The following is a 26,001-nucleotide window of genomic DNA, read 5'->3' on the forward strand; positions in this document are numbered from 1 at the left end:
TCCTGCGCGTTGGCACACTTGTTTTACGCCAGAGAGAGATGGCATTACGCGCGACTGATCGAACCAAGAGAGACGGCGCATAACCGATAGAGAAACCAAAATGGCGGCTGACAACTGATCGGTATTTTGTTCATCAGCCGTTTAGAAAGTGAAAAAGAAAACAAAATTAGTACTTTGGTGCGATCGAAGTGCGTCGAAAATGTGCAACATAACATGAGTGTGGCCATCATCGGTTCCCCGTCCGGTTTGTCGCTCCCTCCCTCGTCCTCGGGTGATTTTCAGTTACGGTTTTGAACAATGGCGGTTATTATATATTGTTTTGAGTGTGTGTGCGAGTGCGATTCGTTTTCTTCGGCGGCGTCGTTCTGATCCGGCGTATTGATGTGTGCGGCTCTCGTTCGTCATCCGATTGTCCAAACATGAATACTGTCAATGCCGGCGACAACGTCTACGATTTCACGAACGAAGAGAACTCGGCCAAATGGAAAGGCGTACTCACCACCGCCTTGAAGAGGGTAAGGACCGGGGACGGGACTGTCTCGGGGGGCCCCGTGTTGGGATTTTTCGCCCTCCACTCTTCTTTTTTCCAAATGTCATCTGATCGAATGCGCGGTTGGCAACACCGCACCCGTCACCTGTCAAATTTTTGAAAATTTCGCTTTTTATCGATTTTTTCGCGGCGAATGGGCAGGTGTCGACGAGAACGATCCCAATTTCACGAACTCGACCACACATTTCGATCGATTTCGAGCTCAACAGGTCAGTTCTTTAGAATCGAGCGGCGTTTGTTTTCATGCAGACCTGTTTTGACAGCCCAATGCTTGCCCGACATGTCACCTTAGCCACCATTTCCTACAAAACAAAACGAAATAATTGTTTAAAAAATAATGTGTTATAGTCTACCACTTATGTATTTACTTTCGCGAAACTGGCCACGGACATTTATAGAAAAAACAGGATGGGTGAAGATAACGTAACAAGCAAGTCACCACCGATTAACGTTACCATTCTTCTATTGTACCCAACTATTTTCTTCACTTTGCTCTCGTGAAACTGAAGAACGAGACAAACTCCAGAATCTATTCACCAATCGTGCTATTCAACAAATATTTTCAAGTTTTTAACATGTCATAAATATACCAGATGTCACTGATGCCAATATAAAACATGGAATTGAGATTTATGTCAAATATTAATTTTCTTCATATCATTGCTGAATAGAACCCATTCTTAGCTTCTTTTAAATGTACCTAGTGCGGCAGCAGTCCCAAAAATTGAATTCTTGGGCATAAGTAGTATTGACAGGTGACACAATCGCGACAGAGGGCGCCACCGGCGTCTCGAAATTTGAAAAAATTGTGATGAAAATGTGAAATTTTTGGTTGTTGTAGGTGTTGGAGCAGGTGCACCCTTCGTTGGGGGCCCGCGATGACGCCCTCGAGTACGTCGAGAATCTATGTTTGCGCCTCCTTGCTATGCTATGCGCCAAACCTAGTCCACACACAGTACAGGTCTGTCTCCGGTCGCGGTGCCGAAAAAGATGTAATGTATCAACTTTGATTGTTCCAGGATGTCGAATACAGAGTACAAAGCACGTTTCCGACGCCAATCGACAAGTGGGCGCTGAAAGAAGCCCAAGGGGCCCTAGACAGGGGCAAGAAGAAGTCTGTACTGCTGCTGCCAGTCGACAAGATTCACAGTTTACTGCAAAAGGTGGCGAGATACGCAGTTGAAAGCGGCGTCGTACTGACGGTGACTTTTGCAGGAGCTGCTGCTGTACAAGGTCGACTCGACCGTCTCGCTCTTTCTAGTCGCCGTTCTGGAATACATCTCGGCCGATATTTTGAAACTGGCAGGGAACTACGTGAAGAACATCAAACATTTCGAGATCACGTACCAAGATGTACAGATATCGATGAACGCCGACAAGGTATGCAGATTTCCCGTGTACCGATAGCTAGCGTGAGGTTTAGGATAGGTTTAGGAACATACATTTTTAGATGTTTTTTCCTTTTTTGAGAGGAGAGGTTAGGTAGGAGTTCTCGTTTTGTTTTTGCGTTCTCTCATAGGTGAGGCTTTTCGTTTTTTGATTAACTTGCTTTTGCTTTCACGCTGCGTCACAGCCCACAGCCATGGTAGGTAGCCATGTCTTTATTTTTTTCTTTATAAATTTTTTTCGTTTCAACTGTGGCCGCATGATGTTTTGTTTCTTTTTCGTTTAAAAGGTCCCCCTTCTTCATCAACATGTATTTCGGCTCTTATTCTCTCATACATAATTATCTTTGTAGAGTTGGCTCTCTCTCGGGCTTGAGTTTCAGTTGCTGCTTGCTATATACTCACTTTGATTTCCGCTTGAGCACTCATCTTTTCATCACTCCTCTTGTTTATCTCTGACGACGGTCTCGTCCCTGTGTTTTTCGCTTACGTCCCGCTTTTGTTTTTAGGCCCTCATGGACATGTTCTATCAGGACGAAGGTGGGGGACCTGGCTTGCCGACCGAGTCGTTGATGGTGTCTACCGCTCCGCGGACGAGTCTCACCTACGAGGAGGTGGTCAGGGAGCTGATTGCTTCCGAGAAGGCGTACATAAAGGAGCTCCACATGCTCATCAAGGTATTTCGGTGAGTCTCCCGAAACTTGTCCCGACCGATTACGTCTAAAGGAGTGCGTTCCAGCGAGGAAATAATCAAATTGAGCTCGGATCCGGTCGAAATCGAGCTGATATTCTCCAACATCATGGACATCTACGAGCTCACCTACACTCTGCTGGGTAGTTTGGAGGACGTGATAGAGATGGCGCAGGATCAGATGTCTTACATCGGCAGTTGTTTTGAAGGTATTTGCGTCAAATGTCATGTCGTTTGTTAATTTTCGTGAATCAGAACGACGTGGGGCGGCGATGTGGGATTTTGCGGTGGGTCGTGGGTGTCGTGCGCAATTCGTGAAGGGAGTTTTTAACGGCGGTGCAGATGTTTCCTGTACGAATTTTTATTGAGGGATAGTTATGGGAGCGCGGGGTCGTAAATAATAATCAAAGTAAATGTGTATGTACGTAGTTTCTAAAAAATCTCTCGAAAATAGTGACTTAACCTTCGAATTATTTACCCAAAGTGAATTTCGAGGAATGTTTCAAAAGACTAATTTCGTTTTTATGTACCAACAGGAATGTCGGGATTTGTTTGCGTTCATTTCGACTCGGGGGATTTTCCGTTTATAGTTTTCCAGAACGCATAAAAATTTTGGGACACGTAATTGCAAGAAATGAAATTAAAATATTGGTTATGTGAAATTTATTACGAAAAGGAGTTGGACGGAGCACAACGACAGAAGAATTTTTTTTAAGGAGACGTCGCCCTATTGGGATGTCAAACATGAAAATGACATAAAGAAAGAACACTTGTTATAGATTTAATTTTTCACGACTTGGAACTGACAAGCACGAAGGCAAGTGGGTTGTCCTGATTTTTATAGAATCTTGCAACATTTCGTGATAAAGAGGTGTTATAAGCAGTAACATCAACCATAATTTGCTTGACTAATGTGAAAAAAGCCCACTCGACGGTTTGCTTGTTTTCTTTGTCTGTAATAATGGTGATGAATTATTTTTAGTGTCATTTTTAACATGCGAAAAGAGAATTAATTTACACAGTCTAACGACTATTTACCAGTGATTTTTGTATCCCGCAAGATCAACAACTTTTGGGAGCGCAATTGATTATGAAACATCACGAAAATCCAATTTTATTGGATTGATTCGTGCGGTTTTGATTGGTACATAATATGCAGTAATTTTTTTATGACTCCATGATGGTGATTCAAATTCAGTGCATTAACTCCGAAAATGTATATTTTTTTCTACAAAAATGTTGCTTTGTGACTTCCAAGACAATGTCGATATTTGTTAATAATTTCACGAGTGTTTCCACAGGATTATAGTTGTTCCTCATCTGTTGTAAAAAATACATCAGAAAATATGACAAAGATAAGTTGTACTCCGTTCAAGAAATCGTTGAAAGATCCAGAAAAGGGAAATGAATTGAAGGTTATATCTGGTTTAAATTGGCAAGAAGTTGTTTTAAATCGTTCGATTAAAATTTATAAATTGCTATAATCTACTTTTGAAGTTTTTAGATCGTCGATAAAGAGAGTAATAGATGCAGCGTCTTAAGAAAATTCCCATCAGTCTCCTTGGGATTTGTAACGGGTGTCAGATTTTATCTGTTGCAAGAAAATGTATTCAAACATTTTTTTGGGCAAGTTTACCAACAGTTTTTTTACAACCGTAGACAAAAAAGACGACATATTGAAGATTTGGAGATTTTTTAAAAATACAACACAAATATTGATCGTCTAATAGAGCCAAAAATAAATCAAACATGCATATTTACATAAATGCATATTTTTAAATTATTCGGTTCTTGAAAACAAGTTCGAAGGACCATAATGTACAGTATGTCTAAGAAAATACATATCTACTGATGAAAACGGTAATTTTACGTATTCGCAAGCTGACGAAAATGAACTCTTTTTCGGACGCTGACCGTGGCGCCATCTGTTGGTCTGTTTGGTGAGTTAATAACGAAATCGACAAAACCCATAATTGACCTGATACCATAAATTATGTAAATAAGTACATAATTGTTTGCAAATATGTAATAAATTTCTCGTTTTGTTGGTAAGCTGATAAAAAAATTCTATAATAAAGAAAATTATTAATATTTGTTAATAAATTCATCTATTTCAACCAGGTAGATACAAAATAAATATGTAGTTTTTCCAATGATGTCTTTTGCTTTGTACTTCGTGAAATCGCCTAAAAAATTTAATGCGCACCTCCGCCAAAAAGTGTCTTTTGTCATCGCCTGTTTTCAAGCCTCGGCTGCACCTCAGCCACAAAACTCAGACTCGAACGAAAAACATGCACTTTTTGACCTTGATACACAAATAACTACAATTTGAGGCTTGTGGAATTATGTGAGTACAAACCGTGCTTGTAACTCTTTCCGAAAGTGTCGACTGGAGTTTTATAAATGGCATTTTTTAAATGTCCGAAGAAAGCCGTTGATACAAATTAAATTCATTTCAGGTAATAGTGCGACAACTTTCAACAGATACATCGATATTTTGCGATATTATGTCACAAAGCTTTCTTTACGTGTTGTACGTTTACGGTTCATGTCATTGTTTTTCTCCTGCTCAATGCTGCCGGTTTTTCGTAAACAGAGCTACACTGTAAGCAAGTATCTTGTTAAAGGCATTTTACAGGGTGGACACATTTATATATTAGAGAGTTTCATTATGAAGGAAACTTGAATTGAAATTTGAAATATAGTGGAACACCTGTACATTTTTTGACAGCTTTTTTCATGTGGCGTGGTAGAAAAGCATAGATTCTTGTTGTTTGCGGTTTGTTCCGGAATTAATTTACACAATTCAAACACCACTTTGCATCCCGCACGATCAATAAAAATTTTTCGTGTCGTCAATTGATTCATACGGTTTTACGTAAGAGCAGCTAGAAGACATTTTTACTGAAAACTCTATTTTTGCGACTCTTATGATGGGAATTCTCTTGGCGACACCGCTGATCTTAAAATTGAATCGAATCGAACCTTTCCGGTGTGTTTCATTGAATTTTCTTGCGAAATGCATTGCCGTCCGGAAGTGCATTTTTTGCTGTTGAAATGTTGCGCTTGCATTGAGATTGATTTGTTCCTAATTTCTAAAAAACATGACGTATAACATTAGATAAAAACGAACAGGGCTGCGTTCAAGAAATTGTAGACATATTATAAAAATTTGCCATATTTACAAATGCGAATGAAATGATATTTCTATCTGTTGTTATCAACAGGAACTTTCCCCAGGGAGTTGTTGAAGCAGCCTCCTCCACCCTTGTTGCGATTTTAGTCAGTTTCAATATATTGAACGCTCGTGTTTCTCTTAGCTCAACCTAGAAAGTTAGTTTGTAAAAAAGCTGATTTGGCAATTTTGATCAATCTTGGGTACTCCGTTGAAACGTTGACATTATTAATTGTGAAAAAACTCGATAAATTTACCTTTTTCTTAAACACCTGCTTTCCAACACAAAATGCACACATTTTTGACATTTTGAATATCTGTGACAAATGACAGAAGGGAGACGTCAACATGTCAACGCTGCCGTAGCGCCCTCTATGTGTGTTAATCTGTTCGTTCAAATTTGAATCATAAGTGGGATGAATTTTGTTTAGAACTGGCGGAAGCGGCCGAATTCGACGTGTACATAAAATACGCCAAAGACGTGACGGCCCCGACGTGTCGCGAGACCCTCAACAACCTCCTCTCCAGGCCGGAAGTGGAGAGCGCTCTCATAACGGCCGGTCAAGGCATGGGACTGGCCCTGAAGTATTACTTGCCGGCCCTGCTGATGGGCCCCATAAGACACTGCTTCTCATATTTGGAATACATCACGCTGTTGAGGGGCCTCTCGGTGGCACCGGACGACCGCGAGACTCTGACGCAAGTCGAAGGACTGCTCAAGCCTGTCCAGATCGAATTAGGTAATGCGGTACGATTTTTCCCGAAACCGTTGGTAAATTTCGTTTTGAAGGACGTTGTGTGCCCTCGCCGACCATCTTGAGGACGTGTTCGACGCCGTTCCTCCAGGTCAGGGCGCGGCGTCAAGCCGCCCTCGACAAGCTCCACGAGATCGAGAAGAACGTCGAGAACTGGGACCCGAGAGATCTGGGCCAGTGCTGCAACGAGTTTGTCCGAGAGGACGTCCTGATGAAGGTCAGTTCCGGGAAGAGACTGACCGAACGTCGAGTGTTCCTCTTCGACGGTCTGCTGATCCTGTGCAAGCCGAATTCGCGGCGGCAGAGTTCCGTGCACCAGAACCACGCCGAGTGCCGCCTCAAGGAGCGCTTCTTCATAAGGAAGATCGAGATCCTCGACCACCAGGACACCGACGAGCTGAAGAACGCGTTCGAAATAGCGCCGAGACACATGCAGCCGCCTGTGACGCTGTGCGCGAAGAGCGCCGAAGACAAGAACTCGTGGATGGCCGACCTGGTCATGCTGAACACCAGGTCGATGCTGGAGCGCATCCTCGACAGCATCCTCTCGGATATCGAGCGGAAACATCCGCTGAAACTTCCCCCGCCGTCGCTCTACAAGTTCGCCGAGCCCGATTCCAAGGACAACATCATACTGGAGCAGAGAGAGAACGGCGGTGTGCCCCTGATCAAGGGCGCCACCCTCTACAAACTCGTTGAAAGACTGACTTATCACATATACGCCGATCCGAAATTCGTACGTACATTTTTGACGACTTATCGAAGTTTTTGTTCGCCGAAGGGGCTGCTGGATTTGCTCATCGAGAGGTTCCAAATACCGGATCCGTCGCTGGTTTACGGACAAGAGTGCTGCGACACGGACAAAATGCAGAAGAACAGTCAGAGGGAGGACTGGAAGAAGTACAGGAAGGAGTACTGTCAGCCGGTGCAGTTTCGCGTCTTGAACGTGCTCAGGCACTGGGTTGACCATCACTTTTACGATTTCGAGAGGGATCCTTCGCTGTTGGTGAAACTGCGCTCGTTTCTAGACTCCGTCAACGGGAAGAGCATGAAGAAGTGGGTGGACAGCGTCTTGAAGATTCTCACCCGGAAGGTGAGTCAGTCAGGGTTTGAGGTTATGTCGCTCACTTCATTCACATTTTATTTTTAACAGATGGAAAACGATAACCAGAGGCACATCAGATTTGCTTTCGACGAACCTCCGCCCCCGATCGAGTGGCACATACCATGTACCGAGGAGGAGTACGGGATTTTGACTCTGCACCCTGTAGAGATAGCTCGACAGTTGACAGTTTTGGAATTTGATCTCTACAGGATGATTAAACCGTCGGAGTTGGTCGGTGCTGTTTGGACGAAGAGAGACAAAGAGACGAGCAGCCCCAATTTGCTAAAAATGATCAAACACACGACAAATGTAAGTTGACATAACCTCACTTTTTGGAAGTGTCGAGTAAGATGTGTTTTGTGATTTTTACCGTTGTGACGTGCTTTCACTTTTTGCAGGTGGGGCGCTGGTTGGAGAAGAACATCGTCGAGGCTGAAAATTTCGAAGAGAGAGTGGCGATAGTCAATCGAATAATTGAAATAATGGTCGTGCTGTACGAAATCAATAATTTCAATGGTGTGCTTTCGATTGTTTCGACGTGCGGTTCGGCATCGGTCCACCGACTGAAGTTCACCTTCCAGTCGTTGACCCAACAGAACAAGAAAGTGCTGGAGGAGTGTCGCGCAGACGACCACTTCAAAAGGTACCAGGAGAAACTGCGTTCGATCAATCCCCCTTGCGTCCCATTCCTCGGCATGTACCTGACTAACATCCTCCACATCGAAGAGGGCAATCCCGACTTCTTGCCGAACACCCAGCTGATAAACTTCTTCAAGCGGAGAAAAGTCGCCGAGATCACCGGCGAGATCCAACAGTACCAGAATCAGCCGTACTGCTTCAGCGTCGAGCCGAAGATCCGGCATTTTTTAGAGAACTTGAATCCGTTCGGCGACCTCTCCGACACGGAGATCAGCAACTACCTGTACAACAAGTCGATGGAGATCGAGCCGAGGGGGTCGAAGCAGTTGCAGAAGTTTCCGAGGAAGTGGCCCCACCTCAGCCTGAAGAGTCCGGGGATCAAGTCGAAGTCGGCGAAGCAGATAGCGACAGCGGTGAATAACGCGATCAATTCCACGTTGAACTCTTCGAATATCAAGAGCGACGACTCGAAGAGCGAGGATTCGTCCAAGTCGGACAACGAGTTCAGCGTTTTCGCTCCGGTTCAGTTAGGAACATGTCAGAATAGTCCGACGTTGAGTCCGGTCTCGCCGGCCACCTCGAGCACGATTCTGAGCTGGTTCCAGCCGAATCACAGCAGGAGTCCCAGTGTTGGCTCGATCATGTCCACCACGTCGACGAGGAATCCGCCGCCGCCGCCACCGCAAACGTAAGTCGATGTCGCTTTTCTCGTTCTCCGGAAATTACATCCGCAAGACGTTTTTCTATTGTTATTTTTTGTGCCGCACTACCATTTGTGATAATCCTGTTTAAGAATAGAAATTCCTTTTATTGAATAATTTTGAAGAAATGGAAATAAATCAATAAAAATACCACTCAGTGATCAAAGAGAAAACAAATCTAAAAACACTAAATAATATTTAGTGACTTTTAAGAAATCAAGAGTGCTACCCCATCTTTTGTTTTATCAAAAAAGTTTGTCTTAGATTGACTCGTACCCATATGTATATTTGCTATGCACAGCTGTTTTATTGGTTGCCCACCTCTCAAAAAGTATTAAAAATTAATAATAATTAATGGTTTATCTTCAATGGTAAAACCCATTATACCACTTACTCTGGGATAATTGTTGCTTACAATTACAGTAAACGTCTGTAAACTTTGCTGAAATCGAAAAGTTGTTTTTTAGGAAAACAACAGCACATCATTGACGTTTCTTTGACATTTCCGAAAAATCTGCTAAATTACCCATTCTTACGATTGAAAATTCGCTCTTGTTTATTTTAAAAAAATTCTCGATTAATAGATACGTAATAATGAATTCTATTCGTTGATTTTTACGTGGTTTTTACGTAGACTAAAAGACAGAAGTGGTTTTAAAAATATCGACAAGATTCGTTGTACGAACAAATAGTTATTTTTATATTAAGTGCGTGAAGAGAGTGTTTTTTGTGCATGAAAAGGTCTTTTACGCCGAGACGAAGGTCGAGGCAGTATAAGCCTTTGAATGCACAAAAACATCTTCACGCACGAAATATAAACAATATTTTTTCTATAATTGATTCAAAAAATTGAAATTAAAAATTCAAATTTTTGAAGGAACTCTGAAGTTGCAATGCAGTGACCATGTTGCTAGGTAACTAATAAAATACAGTGCGTGAAGTGAAACACAGAAATAGTCATGTGCGTGAAATCGCATTTCACACACTGTTTTGTATGGTTTCTATGGTTTCGATCTTACTAACAATGCAAAAAGAAATACACGTTAGAAAATGACCCACTTCAGGCACCGATAACTATGCGTGAATTTCAATTTTTTGAATCAATAATAGAAAAAATCAATTTCGTTCGAAACAGGACCAAAAGAAAATAACAAAAAAAATATAACGGTGAGTAAAAATTAAATTGGATTTTAACTGTCGTCATATTCACAAAATTCACAAATTAAATTAAAGTTAATAGAACAAGTGTTAATTGGCGATCGTATTAGCTTGCGAATTATAAAAGGAAATATGAACTCCAGCCAAGACTCAGCGAACTTGATGATAACCAAGAACAGTTCAGTAACCGATGGACAGTTTTGTAGATAAAATCAATAGAGAATTGAATTGTTAACGGTTTTAGTGGTAATAAAATGTAAATCTCTTTTGTATAAGAATTTTCTATACAAATTTCAAAACTTGACAACAGAACATTGAACCAAGTGCAATGAATTGTAAAGCCGGTCGTGAGATTAAGCGATGGTGTAAATAGAATTAACGATAATTGAATTCTCTTGTGTGCATAAAATCTTTGAGACATGTTTATTAATCATCGTATAATAGTCGAGTATATCATTAAGAGTAGATGTGAGTTTTTTGTGCCAAGTCCAGAGATTGAAGGCCGAGGCGAAGTCGAGGTCGGCAACTGAGTGAAGCACAAAAGGACCTTCTACTCTGAATGATATACAGGGTATTTCACGAGTGATAATGAGCCTGACGGAATTGAAAATGCAACCCACAATACATTTTGCAAAGCTAACGTGGATATTTGTTTTTTGATTTAAAAAACGTAAAACATAGTTAACTGCAGTTTCGTAAATTTTTACATAAATGTCATAGTTGCTTGGTTAAAAAATTGTGAAAAAACGAGTTTTTGGGAAAATTTTTTTGTTGTCTGCATAAACGCGCAACGGCAGAGGCATTTTTATTACATTCGCTTTAAATCAGAATAATTCTCATCGTTTGAGTACGTTTTAATCGTCGAATTTTAATTTTTTCGTAAATGTCAGTTGTGACAAGTAAAATTATTGGAAGCAAAGCTATCATGGATTCATAATTTCATTGTAAAAAAAAACAATACCATAGTTAAAATGTCCACGTTAGCTTTGCAAATGTATTGTAGGTTGCATTTTCAATTCCGCCATCTTCAAGCGGATCACAAAAAAAAAATAGGACATTATTTTCTTTTGCTACAGTTACAGTGAAATAACAATTTTCAAATTGTAAGGCACCAGTAATTCCCGGTTCTCTTGTTAAAGTCTAAAGCTTACTTTTTAACGTTGAACGGCCATCTTGCTGTTTTTGATTTTGACATCATCCGTGCACACGGGTGACTCGTGTTACACCACAGTGACACCGGTTAAATATTGGGTAATATGTAATTTCGTTATTTCCCTTTCTAGAGGCTTTTTTTTAATAGGGATAATTAATTTAATTATTAAATATTTCGTGTAATTATTGATGAATAATTCATGAGAAATGCTTCAAATGACCTTACATTTGACAAGATCGAGTCGCCTGTGGACATTTCAACTCCTTGGATTTTAAGTGTTTCAATTTCAAGTCCGATTACCAAAAAAAAAAAGCCATTTCGACCGCTTGAAGATAAATTTTCTTTCACTAAAATGTTAGTGTACTCGTATACTCAATATAGTGATAGATTGCACGTTTCTTGACAGACACACAGACAAGTGTCTACGCGGTAAAAAGTAAAAATCATGTGTAACATTTGTTATATCATTCATACTCGAAGAATCAATCATTTCAACAACAATTTATAACAACTGAAAACACTTGTTTTGTTGGGATTTGGTTTTTATTTTACACGTGAACACCGGTTGGTGAATTCTCGTTCTATTGTTTTCAGTTGTATAACTGTGATCTGTTTTTATTTTGAACTATTTACAATCGTCTTCCATTGTCATTTGAAATTCCTATAAAAAATGTCCCCAGAAAAAAGTTAAAGGGACGCCACGGGAAAGATGAGTTATTTACGTTTACTTCGGTTTCGTCGGCTCATCCCGAGACCTTTTATTAGGTCTACAGAAAAGCGCGGTCGCAACCACTTTTTTGAACGATGCTCCCCCCATCACTCTCTACGGTGTACGGAGTATAGTTTTCGTAGTTGATGCACTTGGTTGTTGTATAAAAAAAACACTATGTATTATGTGAATTACATCTCCACTTATTTTGGATATTTGTCGTTATTTTAGCGATTTTAACGACTTGTGTAATTGTCTTGCTGTTATGTTGGCAGGTAATGACGGGGTCAAACTCTTTTAATGACATTTTTCTACTGCCTTCTCTAAAGTGCCACATTTTGCACTGACAAATAGTGTATAAAACGTCACTGTAAATACGATTGATTGTTCATTTCATTAGTCACGACTGGATGTCCATTTCGGCGTTTTCGGCATATCAAGTTGGTAAATTTGACGATGCGTAGAAAAAACATAATCTTATGCACCTCGTTTATAAATTTTTTAATCACTCTGCGTTACAAACCGACGTAACCTAATTATTTTTTTGAACTCATTAACGTCAAAATGACATTTCCCAAACATAGCAGTTAACCGCGAACGGAGATTTCGCGCACTAGTGCTTCAAAATCATCCAAAAAGCATTGGCCTTTCTGAGCATTCTGAGAATAATTTGACTTGATAATAATAAAATCTGCTTTACAAAACGTCATTTCTTCAATTTGGATGTTGAAAATTTCGAGAAAAGGAAAATAAATCGGTGTTAATTCGATTGACACTTGGGCAAGCGCCATCTATTCACTAAATTGGAAACTATTGGAAATAATTTTAAAATGCTTATGTTCGTTTCAAAAAATATTGTACAAACCTCGTACCTCGATGTTCGAATACGTATTCGGCACATTCGCGCAAATGAAGCATTCGCTCCTTCGTCGCTTCTGCCTCAATAATGCCCTCACGTCAATTCGGGATCAGGTGTTGATTGGTGCAATGTCAAGTTTCTGTGGTAACAGTGATTGAAAAGAATGTTTTGGCCAATGGCGTCTGTTAATTTTTGTTGTCGCCATGACAACCTCACCGAATGCAACTTTTCTATTGGATGTTTAACGCTGGCGTGGTGCTTTCGAATGTATTTGTAGCTCTTTTTCTTTATCGTTGACATTGTGATGGGAAAAGCGAAAAGTTTTTGTTTTCAAATTTCCACCCGTTTCCGGAATTTCTACAAGTTTATCACCGTACTTTTGATTTCTTGTAGTAATTTTTATGTTTAAGGCTGGGATACCGTATATGTATTGGGCATAGGGAAACATGGTGACATTATTTCTCGTTTTCAAGAAAAATAATGCATTTTTAAGTTAAAAACTAAAATACAGTTTAATATTTAAGCTTCGTTATTGGCTCTGAAGTAATAATTATGGTTCCAAAGACTAAAAGTATTAAATACATAAACGGCAAACTTTTTAAATTTTATGGCTTAATAAATAAGTAAAATATCAAAATTGTGACAACATTGAGAAATTAGTCATTATTCACAGCCAATAATGGATATTAAGGTTTAATTTAAGGCATCTCATAGTTTATTCAGTCTTCCGGTTTCGTTAAAAAACAAGAAACATTAAAAGATTAATTTGCTTACAATATATTGGTGACTCGGCGAGAACAAAATAATTTTACAGTGTTCTGTGTTGAAACTTTACCCACACTTGACCCTTGTTAATGTGGCAAGTTTTAAGTAGATGGCACTGATCACTGAAGAAAAATGTCCAGATGTTCAGTGACTCACTCAGTGAGCTGGAGTGAGTGAGTTACTGAGTTAACACGTGCAATTCGTGCAACGCAAAGATATCGGATATCGCATTTTCAAGAAAGGACGGGCCTTCTTTGGCGTTAATTGCCTCTGTTCACTCCCGTGTTTTATGTCAATAATAATAATATAATCTCGATTTTCACTTGATCTACTACATATTAGCATTCTATTAAAAAATTTAAAAAAGTAATTTCTATTTTTACTAATTCCGATGCAATAGGTGGTTTTTGATTATTATCATTTCAGTGAGAAGTAGAAAATTACAAGTTAAGCTTTCTTTTCTTTTACTAAAGCAATAAAAGTATTGAATTGATCGCATCAGTTCATCGGGTACAAGAGACTTAAAAAAATGTAATCACAGGCATTATAGTATATTTCAAACCAAGGTAAGAAAGTGCTTTCTTGCAGACCGCAGGCAAAGATTATAAACCGAGCCGTAGGCGAGGTTTGTAAGTGCTTAAGGTCTGCAAGGGCACTTTCTTAACAAGGTTTGAATACTATTTTTTTCCTTACCGGCACAACTTCGTTGAAAAAAGCCAAAAAAAGATGGTTATATTCCTGATTAAAACGAAAATTTTGAGAATTGAATAGTAGGCTGGGTTATTTGTTTAATTAACTTGTCATCGCATTTGAAGATTTGACGTTTGTTCGAAAATTTGAAATAAACAGGGTAAAGTAATCTACCTACCTAGCTTATCTGTTTATTTTCCAGATTATATGATTGATCTACCAACTTGCTTTATTGAATTGGCTTTCATTTATCAATAACTTATTTCACTTTTGACACTTTTGACATTTGTATTTTGGTACAGTTTTACCATAAACATTTCATGATTAACTTTCTTACCTTAGCGAGAAAGTTGAATTTTCTCACCTCAAATGAGGTATCCACAGCCTACATTTCTAACCGGTAGGGAAAAAAATATTTTTTTGTTCGACACTGTCAGAATTTGATAAATGTCACAACTTGTCAAAACGAAACGTCAAGCTAATTTTAATGATTTTAAGCGATTTGGAGCCTTTAAGAGGGTCGTCGAACAAAAAAACGTTGTATTGAACTCGTTCGTGTGTAAATTGGGCCTTTTTTGGCACTCGCGAGCCTTTAAAACACTCGTTTCACTCGCGTTTTAAAATGGCCCACTCGTGCCAATTTACGCACGAACTCGTTAAATAAACTACTATAATTTATTTATTATGATTATGAATATGTACAGCGTGACTGTGAAGGTTGTGCAGATATTTTAACCTGTGATAGAACCCCACAAAAGGTAACGATTGAGCCAATGATGCCTTATACAAATGTTGATATTTTTCGAGAAAAAGGGGCCCAATAATTTACCTCGCCGAATTGCAGGGGTCCGTTCGAAAATTTGTACCTTCCAAATCGTTATACATAAATAAAATAATTGACGCTGTTTGATTCCTGAATGTTTGCTGCATCTGTTGAGTGTTTACTCAACAACCTGCTCAATCGCATATGCTTACTGCGATTTTTTAAACATAACAAACTAAAAATGTCTAAAACTTTTTTTTTCAAATGGCACTCTGTATTTATAATTGCACTAGTCGAAAGCTTTTTTGACAACCTTTCCAATGGTATAGGGTTTTTATAGTCGAATGTAAAAATCTAGAACTCAGAAATTAAATCTAATTAATATAGTACATATACGGGGAACGGGGTCATTATTATAAATGTTTGTAACAACTAGTGGGCGTAGCGGCGCACCTAAAGCATAGCGCACAGCCACCTACTATGGTACAATCATTTATAATGACCCCGTGTTAAGTTCTTGACAAGTAAAATTCATTTTGAGACTGATAATGATTACAACAAAATTCCAAAGATCACGTGACAGGTTCTTCTCTATTCAAATTACCTCTACTTACAAAGCCGAGTCTTCTTTGAGTGTCAAAAAAATGTCGTCCGGATAAAGGTGGAATGTCTAAAATACTTAGACGTTCTACCAAATGGGCATAACTACTCCCGGTTGCAAGAGTCCCCCACACAGCAGAAGTAATGACAACAGATTCGGAATCCTCTGTGGCTTTTTCGGTTCGTATAGATACACATTCGTCACAAACATTACATTTGTAATGTAAATGTAAATTTAACTTAGGAATCTCTTTTTCTGTAGCGATTGAGAGTTGATGACTATTTACTCTAAAATAAATGTTGGTGTAATAATCTGCTACTGAACCCCAAGTAAAATTATATTCTTCACTCTCTGAAACATCATCGTTATTGACAGAAATTAACGGATGATTTTGAACTTCTGCTAATTTTGGTAGGTACGTTGCTCTCATCTCCGACTACGAAAAATGAAAAAATGACAAAGGAGTAAATAACCGATACAGCTATTTTATTACTTTTATTATTTTATTACTATCCCTCCGCCACCTGGCGGCACGGCAATTTTGCCGGAGTACATACACTATTACGGATATTATTACTATCAAGTAATAGTGCAGTGCTTATCAACATAATTACCGGCGTCTCGCCTCCGCATTTTGACTTTGTTGTGTATTATGTTCTGTGTCAATGTTAAGGAATTTCCTCACGATATGACATGAGTACAATAATATACCTTTTTGAATTTCAACTACCAATGTGTTCTCTAAATCCAGAAATTTTAAATTTTTAAAAAGAGATTCCGGTACTATTCCCGTTGCTGAAATTATAAGTGGTAAAATAGAATTTTTTTTTAAACTCCAAAGATTTCTCATAGCAACGGAGAGCTCTAAATATTTATTAATTTTTGTGTTATATGTCTGTGTTATATTATGGGAATTTGGAACAGCTATATCTAAAAGATATGCTTGCTTTTGTTGTTTATTTAAAATAATAATGTCTGGTCTGTTATGCTGGATGTAATGTCAGTTAAAACTGTGCGATATACAACGTGTAACAGAAATAAGTACATTAATTTTAACTGGTAATAGAACTCGTCAAAAGGAACAACTTTTCTATCTACCATTTTACTGAAAAACGATGTTTAATTCCAAAAAAAAATTGGAGAGATTTTTCACTAAAATAACCTTACGCCACTAAATACTGCAACGGCTAATTGAGATCAGCGCTAATATGAAAAAAACATCAATTTTCATCCAGAAAACGTGTTTTAACGCCGAAATCGAAATTCAAATAAATCTACCCGTATAGCAAAAAATCCACTTCGTAAGAATCTGGTTGTTTTTAGGTAGCTTAGTTTTGGAGGTATGAGCGGTTTTAGGAAAATCTTGCCTATTTTTTTAAGCCACTACGCAACGTTTTTCGCCAAAATGGCAGAGAGAAAAGTTGTTCCTTTTGATGAGTTCTATTACTTACCAGTTAAAATTAATGTACTTATTTCAGAAACACCCTGTATAACCGATACTTTTATTATTTATTTATAATAATAATTTATAAACTTACTGGAAGAAATTATTTTATCTAAAATTTCTTCTACAGCTGATTTTCTTGCAACAGAATTTTTCTCTGATCTCGCGTGTTTTGAACATTTTTTTTGCTTTGAAAGTACTAACCGCCCCATGGTTTACACCTCGGTTTACACAAACAAACCACAATATCGAAGCAAACACAGCACAAAACAGTATAAAAGAAGAACCGCCTTTTTTGTATTTTGCCGCAATGCTTAGTGCTTATTCACAATGGACATAAGACATAAGAAATACATAAGAGATACCTAAGAATAATTTGTAAATTTGGGCAATTGGAAAATAATTTATGTGTCCATATAACTCGAATATGATTCTTCGTGTCTTTTTGTACACAACAATAATGTTCACTGGTCACTTCTCATAAGTTACGTAAAAATTAATAGTATATCCACTGCATGTATCATGAATTTTTTATGCCTTATGTCAAGCTTATGTCCATTGTGATTTGTGATAAGCACTATTAGAGTAGGGGTGAGGTAACGTTACTAAAAAGATACCTTTTTAGTGACTTTACGGTAGGGAACCGCTTCGGACCGCACAAGAAATTACTTTAGCTATCCGTAAGTAGGTGGCAGCATGTCATGGGTCATCTCATAGACAACACAGTAAACCTATAGAACGCAAACTCCCATAGTTTTTTGTGTCCCGACGCCATCTACTGGCTTGTGGTAGGTGCAAAATAAGACACAGCCAGCTGGATATCCTGGCTTTTTTATTTATTTTAATTTTCAAAATAATTTATTTATGAAATTAAAAGACTACATTTATTTTGAAGCTTTATTTTCAATTTTTTTTGATACATTTCCATTTCATTTTTATAAATTTTGATCTGGTGTTTCTTTTCCTCAATTGCGACAGAGATTTATGGCTTCCTCACCTTCAAAATTTTGCTCTTTATTTTGACATCGAATTTTGCATGTAACGTTTTCGGTACATTGCAGCCCGAATTTTGGATTAACATTCTGGCTTTTTATAATTTTGATTATGCTCAGCTGTTCTTATTTTCTTTTTGAAACTTTCACAAGAATTTATATCTTCATTACTACATAAAACAGGATTTACACAATTTACTTATAGCGTCTTCAGTAGAAATATCGTAGATCAGTAGATCGGATGAAAATTCTGTAAAAAATAGTTTTCAGTTAAAATATAATTATCAGTATTTTTTTACTATTACTGGAAGTAAGTCTGGACTGGAAAAGGAGGGAAGTTGTATTGAGTCGAGGGTACGGCCACATTCAGCAATCTATTGTTCGTGCCGAAGTATTTGCTGGTAAAATGAAGTCCACACACAGTGTAGCTGTTATACCTACACTTTAATAGGCTACAAAGTTGATAACTGCTTGTTACCCGTGTTTTTAATCCATTCCATAAAATGCCCAGGATATTTAATTGGATTTGAAAATCTATGGCGAGTTCCACATGGTTTAAATACCTTTGCACTCTGCAAATTCTCGTAACAGTAGATTTATTATTTATGACTTAATATGTCAAAATATATATTTTTTTTCAATTTTGGCATAAGTTGCTGCGATTTTTATTTTTATTAGACGGCAGCGTCCCCTGACGGCTTGTGGTGGGTGCGTTTCCAAAAAAACCGATAAAATGCATAGGAGTTTGCGTTCTATAGGTTTACTGTGTTGTCTATGGGTCATCTATACTAAGCCGTAACGGTCACTTGAAGTCCCAGCCTTAACGTTTTGAATAAGATTTTTTTACTGTAAAACTCGAGGATTCTTTAAAATGTCTTACTATTCTTCTGTCCATAGGGAGTAAAACTAAATTTCAAAATAACGATTCATTTCTTTACATAATTCATGCAAGTTGATCGCAAATATCTATTTTCCTTATGGGCAGCGTTGTTTTTAACACGGAATAAAATTCTGACGTTTTGACAAAATGGCATCTTTTTTGACATTTCTCCCCTCATCCATTTCTTTAGATTTTCTTTGGTAATAAATCCAAATACGCCACTTTGGCTTTACCTTCAGCCTTCAAGTTTCTCAATATGTACCTTCGAATCGAAAAAATATGTTTGGTTATTTTTTCCAGGTCGAAATACTGTCACTATAGCCAAAGCTCGACGGGCGGCTCCAACAGCCCCGGCCCTCACAGTCCCGCCTCGCCCGGCCCCGCCCCCCTTTCCTACGAGCCCAACAGCCCGCGCCTTCCGCTGACACCGCCTCCACCTCCGCCCCCGTTGCCCCCCAGACGACCGCGAGACAGCCCCGAGATCAGCTCCCCCCAACAGCCGAAGACCAACACGGAGTCGGCATCGTGGAGGGAGTGCTCGCCGCCACCTCTGCCTCCGAGGCGCGGCGAGCCCGGTTCGTCTCCCAGCGCCCACATCCATCAAGTCACTCATACTCATCATTCCCACTTCAACTCGTTCTCGATGCCGAGACTGAACCCGACCCACATGTCGCAGCTGCACATGCGGCGACACTCGACCGTGCAGCCCCAGGTGCCCCGGAGGACCCTGCCGCAGCAGACGAACGCCAACGGTGGACCAATGTAAGGTGTTTTGTTGTCGATTGGCGTGTGTTAAACAGAGCGTTACAGAGTTCCGCAAATCCAACCGTCGAGCGTGTCGCCCAGGCACGACACCACGCTAGGGCAAATCACGCCGAGGTTACCGCCGAGGCCGGCGGCGAGGTCCGCCGACATGGTCACGGGGCCCATGTTTCAGTATCCGAGCACCACAACCACATAGACGGGTCACCAGGACGAGACGAGACGAGGTTATGTCGACAGGTCCAGGCGATTCCTTCGAATTCGAGTGATTTTCCGACAAACGCAGGTTCCTTCTCGTGTAGTCGTTTACTTGTTCGGTCGTGACCCGCGGCAATCCGTTTCTTGACGATGTGCTTCCAGTAACGCGACATAACCTCAAATTTGGAATTTCTCAAATTACTATAAATTCGCTGTCATATAACCAAGAGAGTGTTTTGATTGTGTACAAAAAGAGACTCGTTGTATTTATTACGTATTTTATGTAAGTACGAAGTGTTACAGTAAGTTATAGATTTGGCGATGTTTTTCCTCACCTCCTTTTATTATTGTACATTGTGTAAATATTGTAATATACTGTAAATGTATAAATATAGTTGCCAAAAAGTGTAATATGTGAAAAAAAAAAACAAAACACAAAGTTTTCTATGTTGAATTTTTTATGATGAAAATAACGTTGATATGGTGCGATTGATGGGTCAGCTTCAATCACGCTATCTCAACGTGGAAAGGAATTGTTAAAGTATAGATGTTCTATTTTGAGTTTCACGTGATCGTGGACGCGCCCCCGTCGGGGCGAGTCCACGACCACCCTCATTAAATTGATGATTTTTTAATCTGTGATAGTAGAAAATGGACCATACTTTGTAAAAAAAAAATATATATTATATGACCTTCGATATAAGTACAATAAATGTATCAATGTATAATGTCTAAATCTAAATCGCCCCTTCGGACTTCAACATGTCCACTTTCCTCTGGGTCCCGGACGCGTACTTGTGGACAGATCCATTCTTCCTGATGACCCTGTGGCAGGGCACCACGTAGGCGACGTTATTCTTGGCGATGGCTCTGGCCACGGCCCTGACTGCCTTGGGGCGCCCCACGCTCTTGGCCACCTCTTCGTAGCTGGCAGTCGTCCCCTTCTTCAGCTTGAGCAGGGCCTCCCAGACTTCGATCTCGAAGTCCGTCCCTTTCAGGTAGATCTCGATGTTGCTGTGGTCGCTGTTGAACAATTTGGTCACGTTCGTCGAGACCAGAGGGGGATTCTCGTTCAGTTCCGCGTTCGCCCAGGTCTTCTTCAGGTCGTCGAGCGGGGGCTCCTTGTCGTAGAACGTCAGGTAGCACAAGGCGTCTCCCCTGAACGCCGTCAAGCAATTTCCGAACTTGGTGGCGGTCGTGCCGTAGTTGAGAGACAAGCGCGGCAACTTCTTGTACTCTTTGGAGCTTATCTTCTTCACTTTTATCAACTCGGCAACACTCATTTTCGCAAGTTGTGCAACAACGAAATATGCGCAGTTTGTGCAGAAATCGTCTGCATTTGCTGCCTGGGCACAAGAATATTGACGAAAAACCGCAACAGTGCTTTTACTTTTATTTTGTTACAGATTTGGAGTTATGTTGGTGCTCGTCCAGACGCAATTTGAAATTTGGTTACCAAATCGTTTGGTGGATTTGCGCGGTCATATTGGCAGCACCGTTTGTTTTTGTTGTTTCGAACAACAATCTTTCATTATTTAAACATGCTATTTCCCTCTTCGTCGGTTTCGTTGTTAAATCGGTTTCCGAGAGTGACAGTTGACTGGTTGTCGTGGCTAAGCTTTGTCTCGCTGCAGAATTCATTTAAAAAATGCAAAATTTTCCAGGTTGAAGCGGAACGATCGAGATTTTCGTTACTGAAAAAAAAATATATTTTTTTTTGGAGAGGACGAACAAGCCGGTGCGAGTGGGGCCGAGTCCGTTCCTGCGCGTCGAACGAAAACAATTTCTTTCCGATTTAGCGGCGGTGTTATTGTTAAGACGCTGGCGTCGCGACGCATGACGCATTTAACAATTTTCATGACGCATCTCCCTGAATTTATGTAAATTTCAGAGTTGCCGCCCTTACATCTTCCCGTTCAATTGTTTACAGTACAGTCCCGTCCTCGCGGCTGTCAAAATCCGGCTCGGCCCAGGGTAGCGGAGGATTTCCTGCGGGAGAGAGCGTGGTGGCGGCGTCGGGGACGTCGCGTGATGTTTTTCGGAGCGGACGGACTGCCGTCGGTGCCCCTTGTTTCGAATTTGTCGCCCAGAACGTCCGCGTTGTTTGTGTTGAGTGTACCAAGCCGGCAAAATTGCAAATGGCGGGGGTCTATATATAAATATTATATTTAGAATTGTTAGCACGTTTTCGGTTTTGTGGTGGATATTGAGGGTAGTAGCGGGTACGTGTGGGTGTTTTGTGCGTGATTTCGTGCGAATTGGGGCTGGTGTGCGTTCGAGGGCGGTAAGGCGACCGTCGCGGCCTGCTTGTTTATATTTTAAAATTGAATAGTACACCCCCTGGATCTCGGAAAGTAAATATTGTAGTGCGCCGGTGCAAGCATAGACGTACGTGCCCGCTCCTTACATGCTTCTAACGTGCGTCTTCGGCGACACCGCCGTCGCCAACTCAAGTCGGTGATTGGCCCTTACAAGCAATATAATTATTTAAGTGAACATTTTGCATTAAAAGTTTTTATCGATTTTTTACGCATTTTTCTCAGTGCTGGCGCTTAAATAGTGTTCTTAAAGCAAGGGTAAGTCTACGGCGACCAACCTCATCAGTTCGTTCACTCATCAACACCCAATTATTCCCATAAATATTGTTTTTGTTGAATATTTTTTCATAGCCTATTATTTAGGGGTTAGCCAATATGGCGAAGCTTGCTTTTTATGTAATGTTTATTTTAACCCGACGTCTTTTACGTCCATCTGCACCCCTGAAAGCGTCGATTCGACCCGTTACGCCTGCGAACCCACAAATTCACGCAAATTAGCGACCATGTGGCCCCCACGATTTTCACCCCCCGCCCCCTCAGACATCTCATTTCCACGCGCTTTTCATTTGTTTTTCACGATTCACTATAGTTAGGTTATGTTCGTTGATAATTTTTGGTTTTGTGGCCGGAATTTTCCGCACGTTGTCCAGACGGGCCTCGTGCATGTGCGAGAAAGACAAGTCTGACCACACGCCGAGTCCCGACCGGTTTCCCCCGTAATATAAACATTTACAACAAACAATTTGGTGTTTTTTTTCTTGTTAACAATCGGATTGGCAATAGTGGCGTTTTTGTTTAAACAAAATGGCCGCCGAGAATGTTTTTGCAAGTCGTCGGTTTTTGCAGATTTTGGACGATTGTACATTGATAAATCTATTTTTGGAGGAATATACACCGCCCCCTTGCTCTAATGAGTCTCGAGTGAAACCGTCGCAAGGATCAGTCGAAGATGGTGACGCCCCCGCAGCAGTTCTGTGTCCGATGGAACAGTTACCAGTCGAATCTGCAAAATGCCTTTCCCAAACTCCTCAATTCGGAGCACTTCGTCGACGTCACGCTGGCCTGCGAGAACGAGATGTTGAAGTGCCACAAAGTTGTGCTGTCAGCATGCTCGACCTACTTCGAGAAGCTTCTACTAGACAATCCTTGCCAGCACCCTATAATTTTTATGAAAGATATGAAGTGAGTCACGATGATTTGTCCCGGCACCGTGAACATGTCGTGTTGTAGGTTTCAGGAGATGCAGTCGCTCGTCGATTTCATGTACAAAGGAGAAGTGAACGTAACTCAGGACGATCTACCTTCGTTGTTGAAGAGCGCCGAGGCCTTGCAAATCCGAGGGTTGTGCGGTTCAGATCAGTTGCTGAGTCAGCAGCAGTTGGGGGCCCTCAAACCACAAGTACTAGTCGGTCATATTGTAACCCCATTTCGCTAAAATCTGAGTGTTTAGGCGAAACCCGTCGTTAATAACTCTAACACGGACAGTAAGAATCCAGAAATGGCTAAACCCGCTGACGTGAAGAAAGAGGAGAAGCTGGAAAGTTCGGAGAGCGGGAACAATCCGTCGTCGTCCGAGTGTGATTCCAACGACGGCGTCCAGAACAAAGGTACAGTCGCGAGCTGTCGTAACAAAGCACTCGAAAGGCGCGTTTCAGAACACGAAATCAAAGAGGAATTGGGCGACAATGATTCTTACTACGAGGGCGAAAGCGACCTGATGGACACCGAGTTCATGGAGGAGGACGTCGCCATCAACACGAATGATCTCAACAAGACCCCAGAGTTCGCCATAGCGAACGTGTCTTGTCAGTACGACGGTAGTCCAGGTACGGTCGCGGCGTACCCCCATTGGGGGCTTGGGATGAAATTGTTGATTTTGTTCGTAGGGTCTGCGACGAATCGGCGCATCAGACGGTCCGACGAGGAGCTGCGGAGGGCGGCCGAGTGCATAACGCGAGGGCAAACCTTCCAGACGGTCAGCGACCAGTTCAACATACCCATATCGACAATCCGTTTTTACATGGCGAGGAAAGGGATACTGCCGAGACGTAAGCGAGGGAGGGCTTGCTCGGGCCCGACAGGGCTGCCGATGCCGGTGCAGGCGTACAACTCACCGGGGAATACAAGTCCAGTCGGGCCCCCTTACCATATCGTCCATTACAAGTTACCAGCGCTGGGGGTTTCGAAACTAAAGTAAAATCTCGCCAGGCGTCAGACTCATTATTTGCCATTACGCGTCTCTTTTTATTTTTTTCAATTATTTTTTTTACACTATTTATGCGACGTATTTATTTTTTACGTTTTTACACGAGTTTCAGTATTTTGATTTCCGCCTTATTTCGACTGTACTTAGAATTTAAGGATTTTTTGCTGCCAAATAATTTTCTTTTTTTTTTATTATTTATTTTCTCTTAATCGTAAGGAAAAATGGAAAATTGTCTTCTAAGATATTAAGATATTGTCGTGGTTAGAGAAAAATATTGTAGGAAGTTGTGACACTAGGTTAATCGGAAATTTGGTGAAAAACTAGAATTGTACAAAAAAACCTTCTGATATTTGAAAACTGTACTAGTCCGAAAAGATTATTATTTTGTATAACGTGAGATTGCCCGTCACTTTTTTAACGATTTTATTTTCCCTTATTAGATTAGGGCTGCCATTCGTATGCGATAAGACCACGTGATATTTTTAATTTTCGTCGACTAATTCAGATCATTCTCATCTATTTATTTCTACCATCACGAACGTCACCGTAATCAAAAGTAGGCTTCCATCGTAATTTAAGAGTCAAAAGAATCTCATTTTTACTAGGTTAAGACCCTAACCAAAGCAGTTGACTGATGATAATAGGAGTGGCAGCTTAAGAGACTAAGCAATACCAACACACACATACACACAGAACTACAGTTGTTACGCTTATTTTTTTTACATGTTTTTTTTTTGCGTTTTTACCCAGCCCCCGTGTCTACAAAGAGAGATAATAATGCCAGTGATACACACAGTAATTTATAAGCCGTAATAGCAAACCGCACTCACCTCATTTAATTTCTTTCTCGTTTTCTTTGATGGATCATAAGTAAACGTTGACAAAAAAACATAAAACTGAGACACCACTGTTTAGGTGCCAGATTCTCTGATCTTTGTAAAAAGAAATAAACAATCGTATTTATCGGGCGGGGTGTTGGCACCACTGCGTCCCGCTCGAAAACAGTAATTATTATCGATAAGACTTAGTGATAAGTGATTTGTTAGATTTAGACCAGTTTGTGTTGAATTTCTTTTTTTCCTTTCACTTCGTTAACTGTATCCGGTTTATTATTATAAACTTTTTTTTTCTTATTTAGTTGGTAGGTTCGTGTATGATATGTAGCCGTTAACTTGATCATTAGTTTAGGGATTTTCATCCGTTTTTTATTGCCATTTTGAGTATCGTTTCGGTTCATTTGGAAAAATGGCGGCCGTCGAGGCGGTCGCGTCGAGTATTAGTGTTTTTTGCAGCTGACTTCGGTTCGGATTTCATTTTTGTAGCCAACCTCTCCCTGTAAAGTATATTATGTGTACAAGTGCCATCTATAATATATTTTTCTAGTTAAATAGAACGCTTATGTCTTGTGACTTAGACATTGTATACAGTATTCTGTCGTAAATATACAAGTATTATATACAAAAGGACATACCACGTGACGTTCATGCCTCACCCACACTCCT

General features: G+C 40.2%; 3 protein-coding genes and 1 long non-coding RNA gene across 7 annotated transcripts; 2 read left to right on the forward strand and 2 right to left on the reverse strand.

Moving 5' to 3' along the window:
* Positions 1-68: 68 nt before the first annotated feature.
* On the forward strand, positions 69-20,703 carry Sos (Son of sevenless). Its single transcript, XM_069044575.1, has 12 exons — positions 69-515; positions 1,392-1,511; positions 1,570-1,713; positions 1,766-1,930; positions 2,445-2,620; positions 2,675-2,835; positions 6,233-6,541; positions 6,592-7,649; positions 7,710-7,970; positions 8,060-8,988; positions 19,316-19,777; positions 19,826-20,703. The coding sequence occupies exons 1-12, from the start codon at positions 420-422 to the stop codon at positions 19,974-19,976; spliced, it is 4,032 nt and encodes a 1,343-aa protein (XP_068900676.1). The 5' UTR covers positions 69-419; the 3' UTR covers positions 19,977-20,703.
* LOC138128394 (uncharacterized) lies at positions 5,765-6,276 on the reverse strand. Its single transcript, XR_011158634.1, has 2 exons — positions 6,059-6,276; positions 5,765-5,952 (listed from the first exon to the last, which is right to left on the reverse strand). It is a non-coding gene; the product is annotated as an uncharacterized lncRNA (long non-coding RNA).
* On the reverse strand, positions 20,637-21,461 carry agt (O-6-alkylguanine-DNA alkyltransferase). The gene has a single exon (XM_069044595.1). It carries the CDS (start codon positions 21,256-21,258, stop codon positions 20,713-20,715), a length of 546 nt encoding a protein of 181 aa, XP_068900696.1. The 5' UTR covers positions 21,259-21,461; the 3' UTR covers positions 20,637-20,712.
* A 443-nt stretch (positions 21,462-21,904) lies between these two features.
* Positions 21,905-25,965, forward strand: LOC138128386 (protein tramtrack, beta isoform-like). Of its 4 annotated transcripts, XM_069044590.1 has the most exons (6): positions 21,912-22,551; positions 23,140-23,475; positions 23,524-23,692; positions 23,744-23,900; positions 23,949-24,119; positions 24,180-25,965. In XM_069044590.1, the coding sequence occupies exons 2-6, from the start codon at positions 23,243-23,245 to the stop codon at positions 24,488-24,490; spliced, it is 1,041 nt and encodes a 346-aa protein (XP_068900691.1). In that variant the 5' UTR covers positions 21,912-22,551; positions 23,140-23,242; the 3' UTR covers positions 24,491-25,965. The 4 variants fall into 4 exon arrangements, with proteins under 4 accessions (XP_068900690.1, XP_068900688.1, XP_068900691.1 ...); XM_069044589.1 differs by having other exon boundaries at positions 21,905-22,551; positions 23,179-23,475; positions 23,744-24,119; XM_069044587.1 differs by having other exon boundaries at positions 21,906-22,551; positions 23,744-24,119.
* The last annotated feature ends 36 nt before the right edge of the window (positions 25,966-26,001 follow it).

This window comes from Tenebrio molitor, chromosome 4 (assembly GCF_963966145.1).
Source record: "Tenebrio molitor chromosome 4, icTenMoli1.1, whole genome shotgun sequence".
Taxonomy (NCBI): domain Eukaryota; kingdom Metazoa; phylum Arthropoda; class Insecta; order Coleoptera; family Tenebrionidae; genus Tenebrio; species Tenebrio molitor.